This window comes from Chiloscyllium plagiosum, unplaced genomic scaffold, assembly GCF_037043375.1.
Source record: "Chiloscyllium plagiosum isolate Xiang-an unplaced genomic scaffold, Cpla_swu_hap1 HiC_scaffold_12, whole genome shotgun sequence".
Lineage (NCBI taxonomy): Eukaryota > Metazoa > Chordata > Chondrichthyes > Orectolobiformes > Hemiscylliidae > Chiloscyllium > Chiloscyllium plagiosum.
This window is the reverse complement of record NW_028270150.1, coordinates 85,972,172-85,994,749: the sequence shown is the minus strand read 5'-3', so window position 1 is coordinate 85,994,749 and position 22,578 is coordinate 85,972,172. Positions and strand designations below refer to the sequence as shown.

Sequence of the window (22,578 nt, the reverse complement as noted above, 5' to 3'; positions counted from 1 at the left end):
TCAACCCACATTGCACGGACCGCAGCAGTTCAAGAAGGCAGCTCACCACCACCTTTTCAAGGGTGACTAGAGGTGGGCAATAAATATGGGCCCAGCCAGTGGCACCCACATTCCTGAATAAATTTAAAAAAAGCTCCTCAGAAGTTCCAGCCCAGAAATATCCATTCACAGTTCAAGGGTGGATGTGAGAGTAAAGGGAGAACAAATTGGGTCAGTACTACCCTTCCTTTAAAATTTCATTAGTGGGTCTGTAGTCACTGGATCAACAGAACTTTTCAAGGCTAATACTGATAGCTTTGTGTAAGTTAAGAGTATTAAAGGATCTAGGGAAATAGTGGATAAGTTAATCAGAGGTATAGATCAACTTTGAATGGTGGAACAGGTTGGAGGGGCTGAACGAGCCGGATCTATTGCATAAAGGTTAGCCTAAAGTTAATGGTGAGAGCTTACCTTTGTTGAAATGTGGAGTGGAAGATTTTCTGTTACTCTTGTCCATACAGAATGTGTTTACAGATTTCATACCCCATTAATGGTGCACAGCCTCCCAGTACAAAGCATTAATAATTGGAAAACAAAAGAAAATAGAGCAAAGCTCCAGAGGAAACAGTGATAAGCACAGGAACAAGCCAGTATTGATTGCCCATTACAGAAGCGTCCCTGAAGACGTCTTGGAACTTTGTTCAATTTAGCTGCTGGTTTGAATAGTTGGGGTCGAATTGACCTCAATGCTGGGTTTGGACTTTGTTACCCTCAGTGTGGGTTTTAAATTCCTCACATAGAGTCACAGAGTCATAGAGATGTACAGCATGGAAACAGACCTTTCGGTTCAACCCGTCCATGCTGACCAGATATCCCAACCCAATCTAGTCCCACCTGCCAGCACCCGGCCCATATCCCTCCAAACCCTTCCTATTCACATAACATCCAAATGCCTCTTAAATGTAGCAATTGTACCAGCCTCCACCACTTCCTCTGGCAGCTCATTCCATACACATACCACCCTCTGCATGAAAATGTTGCCCCTTAGGTCCCTTTTTGTCTTTCTCCTCTCACTCTAAATCTATTCCCTCTAGTTCTGGACTGCCCCACCCCAGGGAAAAGACCTTGTCTATTCACCCTATCCATGCCCCTCATGATTTTATAAACCAACATAAGGTCAGCGCTCAGCCTCCGACGCTCCGGGGAAAACAGTCCCAGCCTAATCAGCCTCTCCATCTACCTCAAACCCATTAGCCCTGCCAACATCCTTGTAAATCTTTTGTGAATCCTTTTAAGTTTCCCAACATCCTTCCTAAAGGAGGGAGACCAGAATTGCACATAATTCCAAAAGTGGCCTAACCAATGTTCTGTACAGCCATTACCTCCCACCTCCTATACTCAATGCTCTGACCAATAAAGGAAAGCATACCAAACGCCTTCTTCACTACCTTATTTACCTGCGACTCCACGTTCAAGGAACTATGAACCTACATTCCAAGGTCTTTTTGTTCAGCAACACCCCCCAGGACCTTACCATTAAGTGTATAAGTCCTGCCCTGATTTGCTTTTCCAAAATGCGGCATCTCACATTTATCAAAATTAAGCCCCATCTGCCACTCCTCAGTCCATTGGCCCATCTGATCAAGATCCTGTTGTAATCTGAGGTAACCTTCTTCGCTGTCCACTGCACCTCCAATTTTGGTGTCATCTGCAAACTTGCTAACTATACCCTTTATGATCACATCCAAATCATTTATAGAAATGACAAAAAGCAGTGGACCCAGCACCGATCCTTATGGCACACCACTGGTCACAGGCCTCCAGTCTGAAAAACAGCCTTCCACCATCATCACCCTCTGTCTTCTACCATTTGGAGCCAGTTCTGTATCCAAATGGCTAGTTCTCCCTGTATTCCATGTGATCTAACCTTGCTAACCAGTCTCCCATGGGGAACCTTGTCGAACGCCTTACTGAAGCCCATATAGCTCGCCTCCACCAATCTGCCCTCATCAATCCTCTTCGTTTCTTCTTCAAAAGACTCAATCAAGTTTGTGAGACATGATTTCCCATGCACAAAGCCATGTTAACTATCCCTAATCAGTCCTTGCCTTTCCAAATACATGTACATCCTGTCCCTCAGGATTCCCTCCAACAACCTGCCCACCACCGGCGTCAGGATCACCGGTCTATAATTCTGTGATTTTTCCTTACCACCTTTCTTAAATAGTGGCACCATGTTAGTCAATCTCCAGTCTTCTGGCACCTCACCTGTGACTATCAATGATCCAAATATCTCAGCAAAGGGCCTAACAATCATTTCCCTAGCTTCCCAAAGAGATCTGGGGTACACCTGAACAGGTCCTGGGGATTTATCCACCTTTATGCGTTTTAAGACATCTAGACCTCCTCCTTTGTAATACAGATTTTTCAAGATGTCACCATCGATTTCCTTACATTCTATATCTTCCATGTCCTTCTCCACAGTAAGCAATGATACAAAATACTCATTTTGTATCTTCCCCATCTCCTACATTTCCAAACATAGGCTGCCTTGCTGATCTTTGAGGGGTCCAATTCTCTCCCTAGTTATCCTTTTGTCCTTAATGTATTCATAAAATCCCTTTGGATTCTCCTTGCCCCTATTTGCCAAAGCTATTTCATGTCCCCTTTTGGCCCTCCTGATTTCCCTCTTAAGTATACTCCTACTGCCTTTACACTCATCTAAAGATTCATTCGATCTATCCTGTCTATATCCGACATATGCTTCCTTCTTTTTCTTAATCAAGACCTCAATTTCTCTGGTCATCCAGCATTCCCTACACCTACCAGCCTTTCTAGATTTTTTTTTAGATTACTTACAGTGTGGAAACAGGCCCTTCGGCCCAACAAGTCCACACCGCCCCGCCGAAGCGCAACCCACCCATACCCCTGCATTTACCCCTTACCTAACACTACGGGCAATTTAGCGTGGCCAATTTACCTGGCCTGCACATCTTTGGACTGTGGGAGGAAACCGGAGCACCCGGAGGAAACCCACGCCGACACGGGAAGAATGTGCAAACTCCACACAGTCAGTCACCTGAGGCGGGAATTGAACCTGGGTCTCTGGCGATGTGCCACCGTGCCGCCCTTAACAAAAAATATACTGTCTTTGGACTCCCGTTATCTCATTGGGATGTTTACAGTCCTCCACTATGAAGATCAACTCAAATTATTGGTTGAACTTATCTGCCATTTCTCTGCTCCCTGTAATCAATTCCCCAAGTGCTTCCTCCAAGGGTCTCAAATGTTTTAGCTATTCTCTTTTCATATACTATAGGAAACGTTTGTTTATAATATTATTGACAGTTTTCTCTCCTTCAGCTTTTTTTTTCGGCCATCTGTTGATGGTTCCTAAAAAATTCCCAATCCTCTAGGCTCCTTATGTTCCTTAACTTTTGATCAGATATTGCCTTGATTGCCTTTGCTAACTATGGGTGGTTCATCCTCCTCACCAAGTCCTTTTGATTGGAATAAATTTATTGCTGAGCATTCTGAAATATTTGCTTGGATGTCTGCCACTGCTCATCTACTCACCTTACCCTTGGTCTATTTTCCCAGCCACCTTTTAGACAGCTCTGTAAGTGTTCTCAGATAAGTTGTCAACACCGGTGTGAGAGCCACGCTGTTCTCCTTCGAGCTATGTGTGAAGTTCTGCCATGTTGTGATTGCTATCCTCTCTAGGAGCCGTAACTATGAAATCCCTTATTAATCTTACCTGATTACACATGACTAACTCTAAATAGCATGGTATTAGGTAGTTCTGCAATGTACCCCTCCAAGAAACAATCCCTGATGCACTCTACAAATGTGTCTTCCATTATTATTCTTGCCCATTTGATTTGTCCAGTCAATATGCACATTCAAATCACTCATGACAATTGAAGCACCCTTCATAAACCCTCACATTATTTTTCAATTTATACTTTGTATACTTCATACTACAGTGAGGCAACTCTTCTGGAGCCCACCCGTGACCTCTTTCCCTTCTTATCCCATTCAAACTACTTCCACATCACAATCTATTGCACCTATAATTATTACTCACCACCACACTGATGCTTTATTATCAAAGCTACCATTCCTCTTTTTCATTTTTGCCGATTCATCCAGAACATTAAATACCTTCAATATCGAGTTCCCAGTCTTGGTCACCCTACAGCCATATCTCTGCAGTAGTTCTGAAGTCACATTCATTTATTTTTATGGTATGCCATCATTTATTTACTCATCAGCATTACAAATGTGGGCATTCAGATTTTTAAAAATTGATTGATTGTTGTTACATGTACCGAGATACAGTGAAAAGTGTTACTGTGTGCTATACAAGTAGATCATACCTTACAAAGTGCATCATTGTGGCAGAACAGAGTGCAGAATACAGTGTTACAGCCACAGAGAAGGTGCACAGAGACAGAAAGGGAGAGATCAGCATTAACATTTGAGAGGTCCATTCAAAGTCTGATAATAGCCGGGAAGAAGCTGTACTTGAATCTATTTGTACATGAATACAAACTTTTATACCCTCTGCCTGCCAGACAAGTGTGGAAGGGAGTATAACTGGGGTGAGAAGGGCCATTGATTGTGTTGGTTACTTTCCCAAGACAGCAGCAAGTATAGTTGGAGTCAGTGGATCGAAGGCTGGTTTGTGTGATGGACTGGGCTGTGTTCATGACTCTCTGTAGTTTCTTGTGGTCTTCGAAAGAGCAGCTACCAAACCACACTGTGATGCATCCAGACAAGATGCTTTCTATGGTGCATCTATAAAAATTGGTAAGAGTCCTTGTGAATATGCTGAATTTCCTGAGCTTCCTGAGGAAGTAGAGACGCTGTTGTGCTTTCTTGACCATAGTGTCGATGTGGGTGGACCAGGACAGATTATAGGTGAACTTGACATTCTCGACCATCTCCACCTTCACACCAGTGATGCAGACAGGGGCATGTCCTCTGCTTCCTGGGGGCAATGACCTGCTACTTTGATTTGCTTACGTTGATGGAGAAATTGTTGTCTTTACACCATGCCGCTAAACACTCAACCTCTTTCCTGTATTCTGTTTTGTCCTTAATCCTATTACTTATTCTGGATCTAATTTTTGCTACACTCTTCTGTTTACATTTTATGCCCCTCCCTGTCACGTCTGGATTATCATTCAACTCTTCACTGTCCTACATCTCTGTTCTCTCATTGATTTTTTAAAATTTCCCTTCAACTGAACCTTCCCCCCACCCACACTTCAGGACCAGCACTCACATTACTTAGGTGAAAGTGAGGACTGCAAATGTTAGAGATTAAAGTCGAAAGTGTGATGCTGGAAAAGCACAGCGGGTCAGGCAGCATCCCAACCTGCTGTGCTTTTCCTGAAACTACTGCCCGAAACGTGGATTCTTCTGCTCCTCGGATGCTATGCTTTTCCAGCACCACATTCTTGACTCACATTACTTACCCTTTTCCTTTTCAAATACTTGTAGAAATTCTTGCTATCCATTTTTTGCATTTCTAGCTATCTTCCTTTCACCCCTTTAATGCTTCATGCTAATTTACCTTTTGTTAGTATCTGCCTTTCTTTATACTTTGACAAATCATCTGAGCTTCCACTCATCTTTGCACAGTTATATGTTTTTTTGTTAAGTTTGATGTTTCCCCCAACTTTAATTAGCCATGGACAGTGGATGCAACATTGCAGAAATTTATGAATATTTTGAAAGTAGAATTTTTAGAATAGAATCCCTACAATGGGGAAACAGGCCCTTCAGCCCAACAAGTCCACACCAACCCCTCAAAGAGTGTCCCTCCCAGACCTATTACTTTACCTTTACCCCTGACTAATGCACCTAACCTACACATCCCTGAACAGTATGGGCAATTTAACAAGGCCAATCCACCTTAACCTGCACATCTTTGGATTGTGGGAGGAAACCAGAGCACCCGGAGGAAACCCATGCAGACACGGGGAGAATGTGCAATTTCCACACAGACAGTCGCCCGAGGCTGGAATCGAACCCGGGTCCCTGATGCTGTGAGGCAGCAGTGCTAACCACTGAGCCACCGTGCCACAAAAAAGTATTTGAAGAAATACAGTAGAAATGTTTCTGAGGGAAACTCATTCAAAAGTGGCAACATTTCAAACAATGTAAAACTAATGTTTGTCTTTTCAAGAAAATATAGCTAACTCAGGTGCAGCTTGAGTTGGTTATACACAGCACTCTGTTTACAATAGAATACAAAATTCTGACTTTCCATCTTCATTACTGAGAGGCTTATTATTCAGGTCCAGTCTTGACTTTGTTCTATCTTCCTCCTTGGAGATCATTGTACTCTCTGGACACTTGGAGATCATTGGTCTCTCTGGACACTTGGAGATCATTGTTCTCTCTGGACACTTGTTAAGCTCAGCTCTGTTGATTTCCCTGTCTTCGTGGCAAAGAAAGAGCTAGTATTAATACAGTCAACTGATTAAGTTATGCAGTCAAAATTTAAAATCAATAGCCATGTGTTACATGCACTGAATTGCTTAATCACTGTGCATCAATGATGTATTATATCCCACCAAAACCAATGTATAAGTTACACAAGACTAAACAATTAGAATAAATGGAATAAACTCCATTATATTTAAATGTGACAATGTTTATTATTTGTTTTATACCGATGTGTCTACGAGCTGAGGATTGGAAATACGTGTAAAGTAGTGAAGTGATAAAATATATAAAATTTCATTTCAATGTCAAGCAACAGTAATTTGCATTTATATAAAACTTGTGGTCTCAGCCCAACTCCCCAGTTGTCCAACGCTCTGCTGTACGGATGTTCATCCTCCCTCTCTCCTCTGTAAACTTCAGTTCATCAAAAAGGTTGCTGGCTGCACCGAAGCCTCATCGGCTAATAATCTACACCTAAGCCTCATCGGCCATTCATCGACACCTCAGCCTCATTGGCCATTACCCCTGCTCTGGTTGACCTGCAGGTATGTCTTTTAGTCTTGCTTAAAAATTTCCTCAAGTCTTCAATCTTTAAGGAAAGTAATTGATTAAGTATCCAAACTGATCAATCCAATGTAATACTAATTTCAGTGGCAGGGTGATGCAGATATGTACACCATGCAGTTCCACGTCTGATGCATCATATCAAACAGGAGGTCTCTTTCAATTGTCCACACCAGGCAAACTGCAGACCATTCTCAAAAAGCTCACGCCTGCAAGCACAAATCATCGGGTTCATAGTTAGATGTCATTCTGCAAGTGGGCATCACTTACTGAACAATCTGGAGTGTGTCAAGGTTGATGCTGAATGACACATATCACAGAGTTAAATAGATTTTACAGCATAGAAAGATGATCTTTGGCCCATCTTGTCACACTGGTCATCAAACATCTATTGGAATCTGTGATAGTATTTAAGAGGCTCAATTGTTGAAATGGGATTCACAGCTATTCCCTGATCCTAAAGGTACTCAGATTGTATCCTGCTTTGAAATCATAGACCCTACAAGCATAAAGATCAATAAGTCAGATTCCAGCCTCCTCTCTGGAAGCCTTGACTTTCCAAGCTTTTTGACTTCTCTCAGTAAATTGTGGACATTGCATCCTAAAAGCAGGTTACCAACCAGTCAAGCTTCCTTACGGGATCATCCTCATGACTATGATTAGATTTTTCATCTTCAATGTGCACCTCATTACATTTCTTTGAAGCTGGTATCACAACACTGGAGTATTAAATCTCATCTAACAGCACAATTCATTTCTGGGCAGAACAGATTTATGGTTGTAAACTCTCCGAGAAGTGACCTGGATTCCCCAAGAATTGCTTTCTAACCTCCAGGTCACTGCTGAGGGTGACCCTGGAGAAAAGTCAGCAGAAAATATAAAAGAAGTGTTTTTTTTTAAAATAATTAAACATTCTGGAGGTAGGCAAAGGCTTTTCATGGTCTTTGCACTTCTCACTTGGAATGGAAACAATGATCTGAGAGAATAACCTCCCACCCCATTTATAGAATCCCCATAGTGAGATACAGGCTATTCCACCCATTGAGTCTACACCGACCCTCAGAAGAGCATCCCACCCTATCCCTGTAACTCTGCATTTCCCGTGGCTAATCCACCTAACCTGCACACCGCTGGACACTACGGGCAATCTAGCATGGCCATTCCACCTAACCTGCACATCTTTGGACTGTGGGAGAAAACCAGAGCAAATCCACACACAGGAGAACGTGCAAATCCAGACGGTCACCTGAGGCTGGAATCAAACCCAGGTCCCTGGCACTGTGAGGTGCCATGTTAACATCGCAATGTTAACCACTGAGCCACCGTACCACCCACAAAGGACCACTTGTGGGAAAATGCAGTTGGGGACATACAGTCATGTGACATAACCTCCAGAAATACATTCAACAACTTCGGGAATATGTATTAACCGTGAGCAGATCCTAAAGTATTCATCCAACTTACCAGAGGAGTTGTCCGAGGGTGTCTGTTCCCTATCAACATATTTCATGGCAACCACAGGCTTGTAATCCTGATCTTCATCATTATTTTGCTCTGCAAATTGAAGAGCAGATTAGCCATCTATTGAGGAATGATTTGCCGAAGATCTGCATTAACTCTGAGATTAGAGCAGGACACATTTGCAAATAATATTTCATCTCAGTTAACTAGTGATTCAGGACAATCAAACCTTTATCTCAATATCTCAAGTATTCATTTGGTAAATTGAATTTTTAATAATTAGTTACAATTATTGGATGAAATTGTGTTGTACTATCTGAGTAACAAAGGTGTTAAAATGTTAATAAAACTATGTTGCCTTTGCTTTACATGAAAGTATACTAACCATTTCTTTTGACTGGCACCAGTAAGGTTGATTACATAGAGAATTGCAAAGGAAATTGCAAATGGATGCATCAACACAATCTTTAACAATACTGCAGAATAACATTAGGCTGTTAAAGGTGTCCTTTGATCAGTGATATTTCTTGAACAAAATTGACAAGGCCTGCTCTCATCTGAATATAGTCAATATGAATATGGATCTATGCATGCTACCTTTGGGCCTAAGAAATGCCCAGTGTATCTCAGGTTACTCTGGAAGGGGTATGGTGTCGCCAGCATTTGAATAATAGGTGAAGGTAGCTACTCTTGTGTCATTCCCCACCAATAAGTTGTCACTCAAGTCAAATAACATGCTGAGTACCACACCTATAAGCAATGTAATACTAATTTCAGTGGCAGGGTGATGCTAGGTATGTACACCATGCAGTTCCACGTCTGATGCACCATATCAAACAGGAAGTCTCTTTCAATTGTCCACACCAGGCAAACTGCAGACCATTCTCAAAAAGCTCACGCCTGCAAACACAAATCATCGGGTTCAAGGTTAGATGTCATTCTGCAAGTGGGCGTCACTTACTGAACAATCTGGAGTGTGTCAAGGTTCATCAATTGGGCTCACTTGTGATTACTATAAGCTAGATGTATTCATATGCAGGGGACAGGTCCTTTGCAGGAAAATGGAATTTGATCAGTTATTGCACCTTTACAATTCACCAAAAACTTTGGGACAGTACTTCATGGTGCATTCCCCATGGCATGTTATCATCAACCTGTCTTTCTTGAATTTAAATAAAAGCTTTAGGGTAACTGTTCCAATGGCACATTTCCTGTGGCAATATCTCAGACCACTCAGAAACCACTTTGCAGCCAACCAGTGCACTGTTTCACGTTCAATATAAATAGTTGCACCCTCAGAAATTTGGTACTCTTGCACCTGTCCTGATGAGTCCATGATAAATTGTTTGACAGTATGCCTCTTAGATTAACTATGCTCAGGTTCTGTGCTATCAAGTTCACTACATTGACAATGTTAACTGCAATTATCACCTTTGAACTTGGGTTACAGACAATTCCATATTGAGTGAATTACAGAATTGCAGAATTACATTTTATTTTGCTCAAAAACTGCATAAATCCATATAAGATTCTGTAATTCCCACTTTAGAAATTAAATCAGTCTGACCTAACATTGGGACACAGACAGACTTTAATTCACACTTTCAATGCATAACCTGAGCTGAGATGGCATCTATTGTTCAAGCTATCTTGAGAATGTAACTTAAAAAAAGTTTGGAATTTACATATGAAGGAACTGAAACTAACATGATCATTCTAAAAGGTGAAAGTCTTAAGCTAAACCTGTTTAATATTACATTCCATGACACTGCAATCCTGTTGCTATAAATTCTGTGTCTTATGGTCCTGCTCCACAACCACCTGATGAAGGAGCAGCACTCCGAAAGCTAGTGCTTCCAAATAAACCTGTTGGACTATAACCTGGTGTTGTGTGATTTTTAACTTTGTCCACCCCAGTCCAACACCGGCACCTCCACATCATGACAATTCCATGTAATTGTCAGAGTTGTATTCCGTGCTGTAAAACTCACCGTGTTGCTTACACTGGTCACTTTTCCCCTTGCTGCCATCATTGTCCTGGTTGGGATCTCTCCCACTTCCTTGTGACGACCTACCAAAGATGTCATCTTCAGTGGCATGCAGGTTCTGAACAAGAAAGTAGGTGACCATTTGCCCTTTGCCTTTCACGTTGATTGCTCCCCTCTCCACAATTTCGAAACCTTTGTTCTGTAGGGCTCTGTATGATGAGAAGATGATTCTATTGGAATATACTTCTAAATCATATTGAAAGAGACTGCAGCCCTTGTTAATATTGCCGCATATTTAGTGCCTTAGTGTTTTAAATGCACTCAGTAGGTTTGATATCTAGTCACTCAGATAATGTAGGAATTGCAACAGGGAATTTGTGTACTGTAAGGTCCCAGAAACTGTTAAACCAGGTAATCTGTTTCAATAATATGTTCACTTAGGACAGTAGACTCGTCCTTGCTTTAATGCTTCATCTGAAAGCTAGCATTTCCAACAGTCCAACATTCCCTCAGTATACACTTCAACGCCAGCCTGGAATATCTGTGTTCAAGTCAATGCAATGGAATTTCAAACCAAAAGCTTCTAGCTCAGAGGTATGTGCTACCATTGAGTCGCAGTTGACATACTTAAGAGTTCTGACCAGCAGGAATCGAATACTTGCAGGTTCGTTAAGGGCTGAGTAAACGCAAATCCTCAGAGTGGATGGTGAGAATACAAAGAATGCCTAAAAGAACATATGTTGCAGCTTCTTCAGCTCAACCTTCGAGATCATGTCCCTATAGCGAAAAGACTTTGCATGGACACTGGCAAAGTGAGAACTGTAGCCAACAGCTGTGAAAACAGTGAGGGGCTTTGTTCAACTTGTGAACTTCTTCCCTACTTTATCATCAGAACGTTGAACATCTCTGCACACTCACTGCTGTAGCTGTGCAGTAGTGTTGTGGTGTAGAACAAGAAACTAGCAAGAACAGCTTTGTTCTGTAATTCATCAATCTCATAGAAGCAAGTGTCTTGCTCTGATCCAGCATTCAGCACATGAACGCCACTCCCCAGGGGAGGACCATCATCCTAGGAACAAGCGGATACCAATTCAACTGACAACTCATTCAAAGATCTGAATGCCTCTGAAACAATGGGTGAAACGCATGTTCAGAGACTGATGAAAGTGGGACAGACTAGAACGATCAAATGAATCATCATTCTCATTATTGATCACTTACATTGGGTGACCTGGGTGACCTGCAACTTTTATTTTGTGTTTAATGAGAAGGGGGATGGTTGGACAAATGCATCTGTACATGGTGTACCAACTAGCTTGCCGTAATCAGATTACCTCTACCTCTGCTGTAACATGCTTTCCCTTTAGCATGAGTGACCATTACACACTTTACCTGAAAGAGGCATCTAGTGAAAAAGAGTTAAGACAGGTAAACTGAAATCCTGGCCAAAGAGATAGGTGTTAAGGAGCATCTTAAAAGGTGGAGAGCGAGATGGTGGGTCAGAGAGAGGAGGGAATTCCAGAAGCTAGGACACATTGGCGGACAATGTAGTGGTAGTGATTGGAATGAGGTGAGCCAGGTGGATCTTATAGAATATGAGTTCCCAGATTGGGGCTGTTATTTTGGTCCAATCTGGGAACCCTGGCTGACAGATGAAAAGAGGAGTGTCCCATAAACAGGTCCAGGCAGCGGGCTGTGGAGGGGCTCGTTAGGGCCGACTGCCTGCCCTTCTTCCGCGGTTATGTTAGAGCCCGGGTGTCCTTGGAGAAGGAGCACGCGGTGTCGACCAACACCCTGGAGTTGTTCAGGGAGAGGTGGGTGCCGCAGGGAGTGGAATGCATTATTTCCCCCTTCAACTCTATTTTGATTTAACCCCTGCTCTCCCCTTCACTGTCTGATCACACAGCATTACCCTTTGATGTGAAGGGCACTGCTTGTCATTGGCCACTCGGGTGTTTCCTTTCTTCCTGGTGGTGGAAATTTGAATAAAGATTTGTGCACCTTGTATCTTTCACTGTGTCTCACACCTGCACACACACAACATGGGTGCTGGGGGAAAAAATAAGCAGTTAGGTAGTAGTGTGAGGGTAATTAGAAAAAAAAGAAAAAATAAATAAACAGGAGTGTCAGGGGCTCTGCTTACTCTTGGAGGTGGCTCTGAGCCAGCTGGATCAGTGTCATGCACTTTGCATGTGTAAATAAAGGGTGGACTTGGTGACAGGATACCAGCCTCTGTGAAGTTATTTCTGAGGTGTGCAACAGGTTAGCATTAGAGGAGTACGCCAATCTTGGACAGTCGCAGGGGTGGAGGTGATGACAGAGATCGGGAGAGCTAGGCCGGTGGGATTTGAGAACCAGCACGGGAATCTTAAAACGAGACGTTGGCAAATCTGGAGATTTTGTAGGTCAGCGAGCACAGGAGTGATGGGTGAGTAGAATTCCGTGTGAGTTAGGATATAGACGGCAGAGTTTTCACTGGGTCTAAAGGAGAGGCATCAAAATACTCAACTCCAATGTAGCAAAAGCATGAGGTAGCAGTTTAGCACAGGTAGAGTCAGGTCAGATTTACCTACCTGTTTGCTGTTGGACTGAGATGGATCTTGCCTGGTACTCCATGGCTCTCCATCCTTGAGGCAGTATTAACAGTGTCTCCAAATAGACAGTATCTTGGCATCTTCTCACCAACCACTCCAGCCAACACTGGACCAGAGTGTATGCCAACTCGGATCTGATTGTGGAAAAGAATTGACATTCTTTAATCGCAAGAACCCACCTTCTCAAAGGTCAGGTGCTGGGTGAAGAATGATCTTTTGCAGGGCCCGCACACTAAGCATGGATTGTCCTGGCAATTTCCACGTGCGATTGGAGGATCTCCACTATCTCATATCTCACCCCCTCATGCCCAAAATTACTGTGTGAAAAATGGAAACAGCCATCTAAACTGGTTCCACAGTGGGCTCTGCAGTTGAATTTTAAGTCGGGAGATTGTGAGAACCTCCTGGAGCCTCAGAGCTAACTTTTTATCATCTTACTGTAAAATTGGTGGTAGATATTTCTATTAAAATTAGTGGAGCCAAGGGAAGCAACCAATCAAAGCTCAGAATTTGAACGGCTTGAGTGTCTCATATTTATCTGGGTGATGCTACTGCTCCATCACGTTTTCCAATGTAATATTAATCACATTCGGGGGCAAATATTCCTGAGTGATCATGATTTGAAAGAACCACTAGGCTCAGATCAGATTAACTCAAGCAAGACCCATTCTCAGTTATTGAACCTATACTCCACTTAGAACCTCTAATTTAGTTATGGGGCTATCATTTCAATTGCAACATTATAGAGGCATTTGGATGGGTATATGAATAGGAAGGAGAAAGTGAGGTCTGCAGATGCTGGAGATCAGAGCTGGAAATGTGTTGCTGGAAAAGCGCAGCAGGTCAGGCAGCATCCAGGGAACAGGAGAATCGACGAAGGGCTTATGCCCGAAACGTCGATTCTCCTGTTCCCTGGATGCTGCCTGACCTGCTGCGCTTTTTCAGCAACACATATGAATAGGAAGGGTTAGGAGGGATATGGGCCGGGTGTTGGCACGTGGGACTTGATTGGGTTGGGATATCTGGTCGGTATGGACGGGTTGGACCGAAGAGTCTGTTTCCATGCTGTACATCTCTATGACTCTATCTAGAAGTTGGCCCTGATCACCCAGAATCCCTCTCTCAATGACTTTCAAAGCTCCTTGTCAGAACGCAGGCATCATAAGCAGGGTCAGCATTAATTGGCCATTTTGAGTCAATCAGAGAAGATTCTGCTAGTCCTCCTCTTGAGACTGATTGGAGAACTTCCTCCAGGGTTACCATGGCAACAAATGATTGTTAGTCCAATGAAAATAACTGAGCTTGTGACTCATGCCCGTATTTCTTTTTGCAATCAAAAAAGCTTCATTACGTTGAATAATATACCATGAGATTATATTACTGCTCTCCAGTCACATAGTCACGAAATCATACCTTACTGATAATGTCCTACACTCCTCTATCACCAGGAGGGCAGTTGATTGGGAATACTCAATACAGACTGCAGACCCCATAATGTCTCATGACATCGGGTCAAACATGGGTAAGGATAACCTCGAGCAGATTACTACCTACCACCCCTCCTCAACTGATGAATTGTCACTCCTCCACATTGAACTTCATTTGGAAAGAGCACTAAGGGAGGCAAGGGCCCTGAATGTACCTGGATGGGGGATTGCAATACCCATCACTGAGACTGGCTCAGTTATGCCACTACTGATTGAACTGGCCATGCCCTGTAGGCTAGGTCTGTCATACTGGGCTTGCTGCAAGTTGTAATGGAAAAGAGGGAAAAACTTACTTGATCTCACCGTCATCATGGACAGATGTGATGCATCCATCCATGACAGTAGTGGCAAGAGTGACCAGCACATAGTCTCTGTGGAGGTTAAGTTTTCACAATGAGGAGAGCATTCATTGTGTTGTGTGACGCCATCACCATGCTAACTGGGAACATATCAGAACAGACATGGTATATCAACCATGGCATTCATCCAGCACACTGGGCTATGTTTTATATTACACAAAAAAATGATTAAACTCATGGCCCAGTATATCCCCTACTCTACCATTGCAAACCTGGTGATCAATACTGGTTTAATGGCCACTGCAGGAGGGCATGCCAGGAGCAGACATACCAGGCATACCGAGAAATGAGGTGCTCTATACTAAACTACCCAGGCGGCATGCTATACACAGAAGTCCTCAACTCCACAGCCAATGAGTTCAATCTTTGCTCTGCAGTTTACCACATATATCGGTAAAGCTGACAGACAATTCAGCAACTCACAGGAGAAGGATTCTCCATGAATATGCCCATCACCAGGTGATGGGGAGCCCAGTTCACCAGTGCAAATGACAATGCTGCAGGATATGTACCAATCGTCAGTCTCTTCCTGAGGACCCCCACATCTCAGATGCCAGCCTTCAACTAATTCAATTCATTCGGTGAAATTTCAAGAAATGGCTGAAGCCACTTGCTATTGCAAAGGCTGTAGGTCCTGAAAACCTAGCTGAGCCATTCAAGTGCAATACAACATTGGCATTCATTCAAAAATATAGTTAGGTCCTGATCCACAGAAAGTAGAGGTCCTATCTGGTCAGTTACTGCCCCATTTCAATCATCAGCAAAATGATGATGATGGCGTCATCAACAGTGCAGTCAAGATGCACTTATTCAGTAATGAACTTGCTCACTGATGCTCAGTTTGAGAGCTGCCAAGGTCACACTGCTCCAGACCTCTGCACACCCATGACCCAAACAAGAGCTGAACTCCAGGGGTGAGGTGAGAGTGACTACCCGAGAAATCAAAGCTGCATTACAACTGAGTGCAGCAACAAGAAGTCCGAGCAAAGATGGAGTTTATGGGAAGCAGGGGGCAAATTCTCCACTGGTCATAGTCGTCCCTGGCACATAGGAAGATGGCTATCACGTTGGAAGCCAATCATGTCAGCAGTTAGTGCCCACCAACTTTGGGCATGGTTCCCCAGCTGAAAGTCTATGCTAGGGACACTGAAATGGTAACACAATGTCTAAAAGCGATCTCCTGTGAGTAGGGAAGGGTAAATTGAATTCTTGATTGGGAGAGCCATCTCAGCGAGCAGGTGACCAACCCAGAACAATTGAAGGCGCTATTGGCCTCAACGGCTGGGCTCATTCGCATGTGCCTGGCTGCTTTACCAACCGCAAACTCGAGAAACAAATGCAGGAGTCCTAGTAGCCATTGAAATCTGGCACTTTTATCAGGAGACCCCAGCAGGAACTAGAGACAGTGGAGACAGTGAATTCTGCAAGGGCCTGTGGTCGGGAAGGATGTGAAGTCTAGGCAGGAGCCCTTCCCATCTGGGACCTCTAGGAACAGCCTTTCTCTCCCCCCCCATAAAGGAAACAAAAATGAGACTGCTTTTTCCCTGCCCCTCTTCTCACCAGCTACCTCCCATCAGGCAAGACGCACCTGTCTCAACTTAAAACAACTCCTCAATCCCACTGGTGTTTATAGGCCCAGGTCTAAAAATCTGAAGGACCCTACACCCACCATCCCTGCCTTTGACGGAGTGTACTATTTGCCTGCGATTTAGGCCGGGGTTAAGGCTTCAGCCTATATGATCAACCTCAACTATTCCTTACTCATCAACCTTATGCCTTCTGGATGTAATTATGGTAGGCAATCATAACCCCAGTATTCTGTCTGTGGGGAATCAGAGAGAAGCTGTACCTGAATAGGATCTCCGGTCACTGGATTCTTCACACTTCTTGCAGCCATCCTCATTCCCAAGGCAAAGTTGGCGACTCTCTCCGCATGGCTTGCAACAGGAATGGGCACACCTCCAACAACCATGTAGGCATCTCCAATAGTCTCAACCTGCACACGGTCCAAACCAGAAACAAGAGGTCTGTATCATAATCCTTATGAAACCGGATCTCATGGACACTGCCAGCTTGACCCAATTTCCTGGTCCTGATCGTGCTCCTGCCAAGGATTTGCTTTTGCCACAATCAAAACCTTTTCCCAAACTTGTGGACCGCTCTGATACTGGGCTGAAAACAAAACTTAATGGTACCAAATACTGGCATCGTTAGCGTGATGGAGGTGTATGCATTTAAAATTTCTCATTTTATTTCAATTATTATTAAGTTGGTGTCAAACACACAGACATAATCTCATGCAAAGACCAGTTCACCGACTGCTAAGGGGTCAACTCTTAACAATATGCCACATCCTTTCACTGGAGTCACTTGTCACCCTTCATTGCCATGGGTTGATGGCACCCTTGTGCCCACCCTGACAGCTAACACTCCATTCATCAAATTAAATAACAAGACTATAGATGCTGAAAGCTCAGAGGAAAGGCTAGAGAATCACATCAGGAGAAAGTGAGGTCTGCAGATGCTGGAGATCAGAGCTGGAAATGTGTTGCTGGAAAAGCGCAGCAGGTCAGGCAGCATCCAGGGAACAGGAGAATCGACGTTTCGGGCATAAGCCCTTCTTCAGGAATGGGGAAAGTTTGTCCAGCAGGCTAAGATAAAAGGTAGGGAGGAGGGACTTGGGGGAGGGGCGTCGGAAATGTGATAGGTGGAAAGAGGTCAAGGTGAGGGTGATAGGTCAGACTGGGGTGGGTGCGGAGAGGTCGGGAAGAAGATCTCAGGTTAGGAAGGCGGTGCTGAATTTGATGGATTTGACTGAGATAGGGTGGGGGGAGGGGAAATGAGGAATGTGGCTGAAGAGCTTCTGTGCAGAGGAGATGACCTGGGGGGTGCAGTGAGAGAGGGACTCACTGAAATCTTTGTAGAGGGAGGAAGAGAGCTTCTTCAAGGAAGGCATCCTTGTAAGAGGATTCGCAGTAGGTTGAAATCTTTGAGGAGAAAGTGAAGTCTGCAGATGCTGGAGATCAGAGCTGGAAATGTGTTGCTGGAAAAGCGCAGCAGGTCAGGCAGCATCCAGGGAACAGGAGAATCGACGTTTCGGGCATAAGCCCTTCTTCAGGAATGGGGAAGGTTTGTCCAGCAGGCTAAGATAAAAGGTAGGGAGGAGGGACTTGGGGGAGGGGCGTCGGAAATGTGATAGGTGGAAAGAGAATCACACCAGGTCAGTCTGCGTGAAGGAACTCACAACTGGCGCTTAACCGGTGGCTAAGCAGAGATTTAAACATGGTACCTAGGGACTGGATTTTCCTCTGGGACACAGTAACGTGGCATTTCGAAGAGAAATCAGGCAGCGAGATCCACTTCGAAAGCTGTCAGGAATTTCACACAGGGGGTAAGTAGGGTGGCAGATAAGTGGGTGAGAAGGTGGAGTGGGTCACGATGGTTCCAGGAGGTGAGGCACAGCTGGGGATGGGGGAGGTGGGTCAGAAGGGGCCGGAGGCCGTGGGTGAGATTGGGTTATGGAAGAATCAGGAATGGTGAGGAAATGATTTCAGGCGCAATGTTGTTAGTGTCTGAAACCTCCTGCCTCAAAGGACGGTGGAAGTAGACTCAATCTTAACTTTCAAAAGATAAGTGAAGGGAAGGAATCATTTGCCAGACTGTGGAGAAAGACAGGGGGTGAGTGACAGGAATTGTACACTCTCCCAAAAAGCCAGCACATGGAGATGATAGGCTGAATGGTCTACTTCCATGCTGTAATTGTCTACAGTTTCAACAGGTTTCCAATTCTACGTGGAGATCTTGGCTTTTACTTTTGAATGTCGTTTTGTTTTTACATTTCTGTAACAGCACGTTTCCTGCCCAATCTGTTATCTCCATTGTTTACAGAGATGGATTGATAGTTTCCACGCTGTGACCCGCAGTTTTGTTGAATGTTCCTGGTGCACATGACCCACCTTGTAAACATCGTGGACTGTAGTTAGACGATCAAAGCGGGAGTACATGGAGTTGAGCATGTGGACAATCTGGATAGGCTCACAGGCTGCACAGATGTTGGTAAAAGTCACTACATCACTGAAGAGGATGGTGCAATCTTCGAATTCCCCTTTGGGAGAACACAGAAATGTGTCACCATATTATTCACCATTCATCCCGCAGACGGCTCAGAGACTGACGGGCAATTATTATTTGAAAAATAATAAACCATCCGTTCAAGAGCGCCATCTTGAAGAGTGGTTAGAACTCACTAACACATGGAGCACTGGAGGCAGATAGTGCAGATATTTTGAAGAGTATATGAGAGATGCAAATGAGGGAGAAATGCATTGATGGTTATGTTAATAGATGTGGTGAAGAGGAGCTGGAGGAAGTTCATCTGAGCCTAGACACTGGCCTGGACTAACTGGGCCAAATAGCCTCTGTGCTGTAAGTGCTATGCAATAATATGAAATTCAGATTCTCCTCTGTTCAACCAGTCAATGTTCCTCCATCACCCAATCTCACTCACGACCTCCTACCGGCCCCTTCTGACCCACCTCCCCCATCCCCAGCTGTCCCTCACCTCCTGGAACCATCGTGACCCACTCCACCTTCTCACCCACTTATCTGCCACCCTACTTACCCCCTCACCTATCAACCGATCCCTCTCAATAAACCAACTACCTGACCCCCTCACCCACCTAGCACCCGATCCCTCTCACCCACCTGCCACCCGAACCCCCTCATCCACCTACCATTTGATCCCCCCACCCACCTACACCCGAACCCTCTCATCCAGCAGCCACCCGAACCCTCTCACCCACCTACCACCCGATCCCCCTCACCCACCTACACCCGAACCCTCTCACCCACCTACCACCCGATCCCCCTCACCCACCTACACCCGAACCCTCTCACCCACCTACCACCCAATCCCCCTCACTCACCTACACCTGAACCCTCTCACCCACCTACCACCTGATCCCCTCACCCACCGACACCCGAACCCTCTCACCCACCTACCACCTGATCCCCCCACCCACCTACCACCTGATCCCCTCACCTACCAGCCACCCAAACCCCCTCACCCACCTGCCATTCGATCCCTTTACTCACCTGCTACTCGATCCCTTTACTCATGTCCCTATCTCCTCACCCACTACTTTCACCCTTAGTTTCTCTCTGAAGCTGTTTAGTGCAATATTGGAACCCTTAACGCCTTCACTTACCTGAATGTGGCAGGTGATGCCATGAAAAGGAAGGTGCGGATTGGCGTCCCCCTACACTATAAGAAACTGTCAGGTACCAGAAAAGGGCAGGGACAGCTCGGAATGGAAAATATTCCACTATCCATCACCAGAATCCCAAACAAGTGCATAATAATATTCAAAGAAATATTAAAACCATGGCCCTGATAGGAACCTACCAAAAATGCTACACAGCTAATGAAGCAGCATCACTGAAGGAAACATGGCAGCAAGTGTGACACAGCAATGTCTCACCAACAACAATGTGTCTACTGAGTGGACAATCTGTCTCAGTGATGTTCGTTGAGCAGCACGTTAAGGGGCACTGATTTAAAGACTGAGATGAGGAGGATTCTCTTCTCTCAAAGAGTAGTGAGTCTTTGAAACTCCACAGGGAGCTGTCGGACAGAGTCCTTGTGTACATTTAAGGCTGAGATCGATAGATCCTCGATCAGCCGGGAATCAAAGGTTATGGGAGGAGGGCAGGAGAGTGGACCATGAGGAGTACTGGGTCAGCCATGAATGGTGGAGCAGGGGGCCAAATGGCCTACTCCTGCTCCTATTTCTAAAAGAAAAATAAAGAAAACAAACATGAGTTAGAACCCCAAGACTGTAAAGTGCTTTAGAATAGTGAATGGTTATGAGAGGTAGATGAAGTCATGTTCTTTTCTTTTCATGTCAAAGGCCCATTCAGTTTTATTCTGCAGTTTAACACATTCATAATGAACATCCAAAATAATTAAATACAGATTTCTTGCCCATCGATTCCCACTGGATGAAAACTGGATCGCTGTTTGTTTTTCATCAGATGTGAGGGCAGCAGCAGGAGAAGGGGTCAGCGTATGGATTAACCCTACACTATGTTATTCCGAGATACCAAAAATTCAGAATTAAAGGATCCACCCCATTCTTTCAATAATGCCTTATGGAACGAGGAAATGAATTAAAAATGGCACACAGGGATAGGGAAAGTTGAAGTGCCAAGGCTCCAAGGCTAAGCACACTGAACAAATGCAAATTTCAAAGGAGCAGTACTTAGCAGTGACCAGTCTGGTTAGCCATAACTCAATATGCTGACACCCTCAGCCTCGTGTGAAGGAGTGCTGCACTGTCAAAGGTACCATCTTTTAACTGAGATCGTAACCCAAGGTCTTGCCTGTTCTGACAGGTGGATGTAACAGATTCAATGATACCACTTCAAGAATTGTAGGGGGTGTCAGGATCAACACTTGTCACCAGGTGAGTAACTCAGCTCATTACAGTGTGTGGAATGTTATAGTGTGAATTGTTTGCAGTTCATTTTTACATGACAACAGTGACGACTGTGCTTGAGTGACCTTGAAGTGATGTGGGATCTCCTGAAGACAAGTGCCCTGGTCATGGTGCAGAAGGTCTGGTGTCAAAGTTGGAAGAGATAGTACTTACCTGCTTCAACCTGCTTGCCTTCCTTGAGCTGATTGGCCACGTGTTTAGGTAGCATGGCATATAGTAGCACCTCAGTTTTCTGCTTTTCCACCTCCAGGTTCTTGGACAGGATTCTCAGCTCCTCCTTCTTGCGTTCGAGCTGATTGGACAGCTCAATCTCCGCTAGCCTTTGCTGATTGAGGAGAATGAGGTCTCGCGTTGTGTCATGCTGGGCTATGTCGGCGATGTACATCCCCGCCTCTTCCAGTTCTTCGAGACAGTGCAACTGTGGCGAGCACAGGTAAATCATACATTGGATCGATCCCATCCACAGCATCTGCCCTGGGAAAAAGACAGCAAAATGTAAACTGCGTCAGAAATCTCCCAACTGTCAAAATAACTAAATGATGCATGCAAAACGTAACTTGTAATGCTTCTATATTGAAAGGTATATGATTTATTTTACTATCACTTTTTGAGATTAGTATTCAAAATACTGGCATATGAGTATTGGTTACTTTTGTGAAGAGTTTCCTTTCAAAAAGTAAAAGTCAGACAGTCCTTTTAGAACAATGACGTGATCGGTGTGGCTCAGAAAACAAGTGCCTGTAGATCCCTGTGATGTATTAATGGAAGATTGTTCATACTCTGGTGGTTTATGACAGTAGGGTAAACATAGAGGCCCATTAGTTGGCTTCCAGTTCAGAATAATACAAGTTCGATTTTAGTTTAGAAAACCCAGCAATTAAAAGTTTTTTTAGGGCAATTCAGAGAAGACTGGACTGAAGTCAGAAGTAACTTTCATTTTCTTACAGTAATATGGGACGGTTCAGGGAAAGCACAGTTACCTCAGTGGAACTATTTAGTTTGTGAAGCTTCCAAACTGAGGCGCTGGAGAGAGCATGCAAACCTCCAGAAAACTCATCCCTCCTACCCTCCCAGTATCACCTGCCTGAATGTGGTATACTGGCAGCCTTAGCCATCTCACTGAACCAGAGTGGGAGTGGATAATTCCCATAACCTGTACAAGGTGGGAGATGTTACTTCAGCAGTCTCTG

General features: G+C 44.3%; 1 protein-coding gene across 1 annotated transcript in view; it reads right to left on the bottom strand.

Annotated features, from left to right (window-relative positions):
• Positions 1-6,227: 6,227 nt before the first annotated feature.
• Positions 6,228-22,578, bottom strand: part of LOC122555485 (guanylate cyclase soluble subunit beta-2-like) — a 58,265-nt gene continuing 41,914 nt past the window's right edge. The window contains exons 11-17 of the mRNA XM_087992315.1: positions 21,542-21,862; positions 18,848-18,996; positions 16,741-16,887; positions 13,025-13,179; positions 10,455-10,660; positions 8,467-8,556; positions 6,228-6,430 (exon numbers count right to left, since the gene is read on the bottom strand). Of these exons, the coding sequence (XP_087848441.1) occupies positions 6,228-6,430; positions 8,467-8,556; positions 10,455-10,660; positions 13,025-13,179; positions 16,741-16,887; positions 18,848-18,996; positions 21,542-21,862 (1,271 nt within the window). The remainder of the gene's footprint in view (positions 6,431-8,466; positions 8,557-10,454; positions 10,661-13,024; positions 13,180-16,740; positions 16,888-18,847; positions 18,997-21,541; positions 21,863-22,578) is intronic.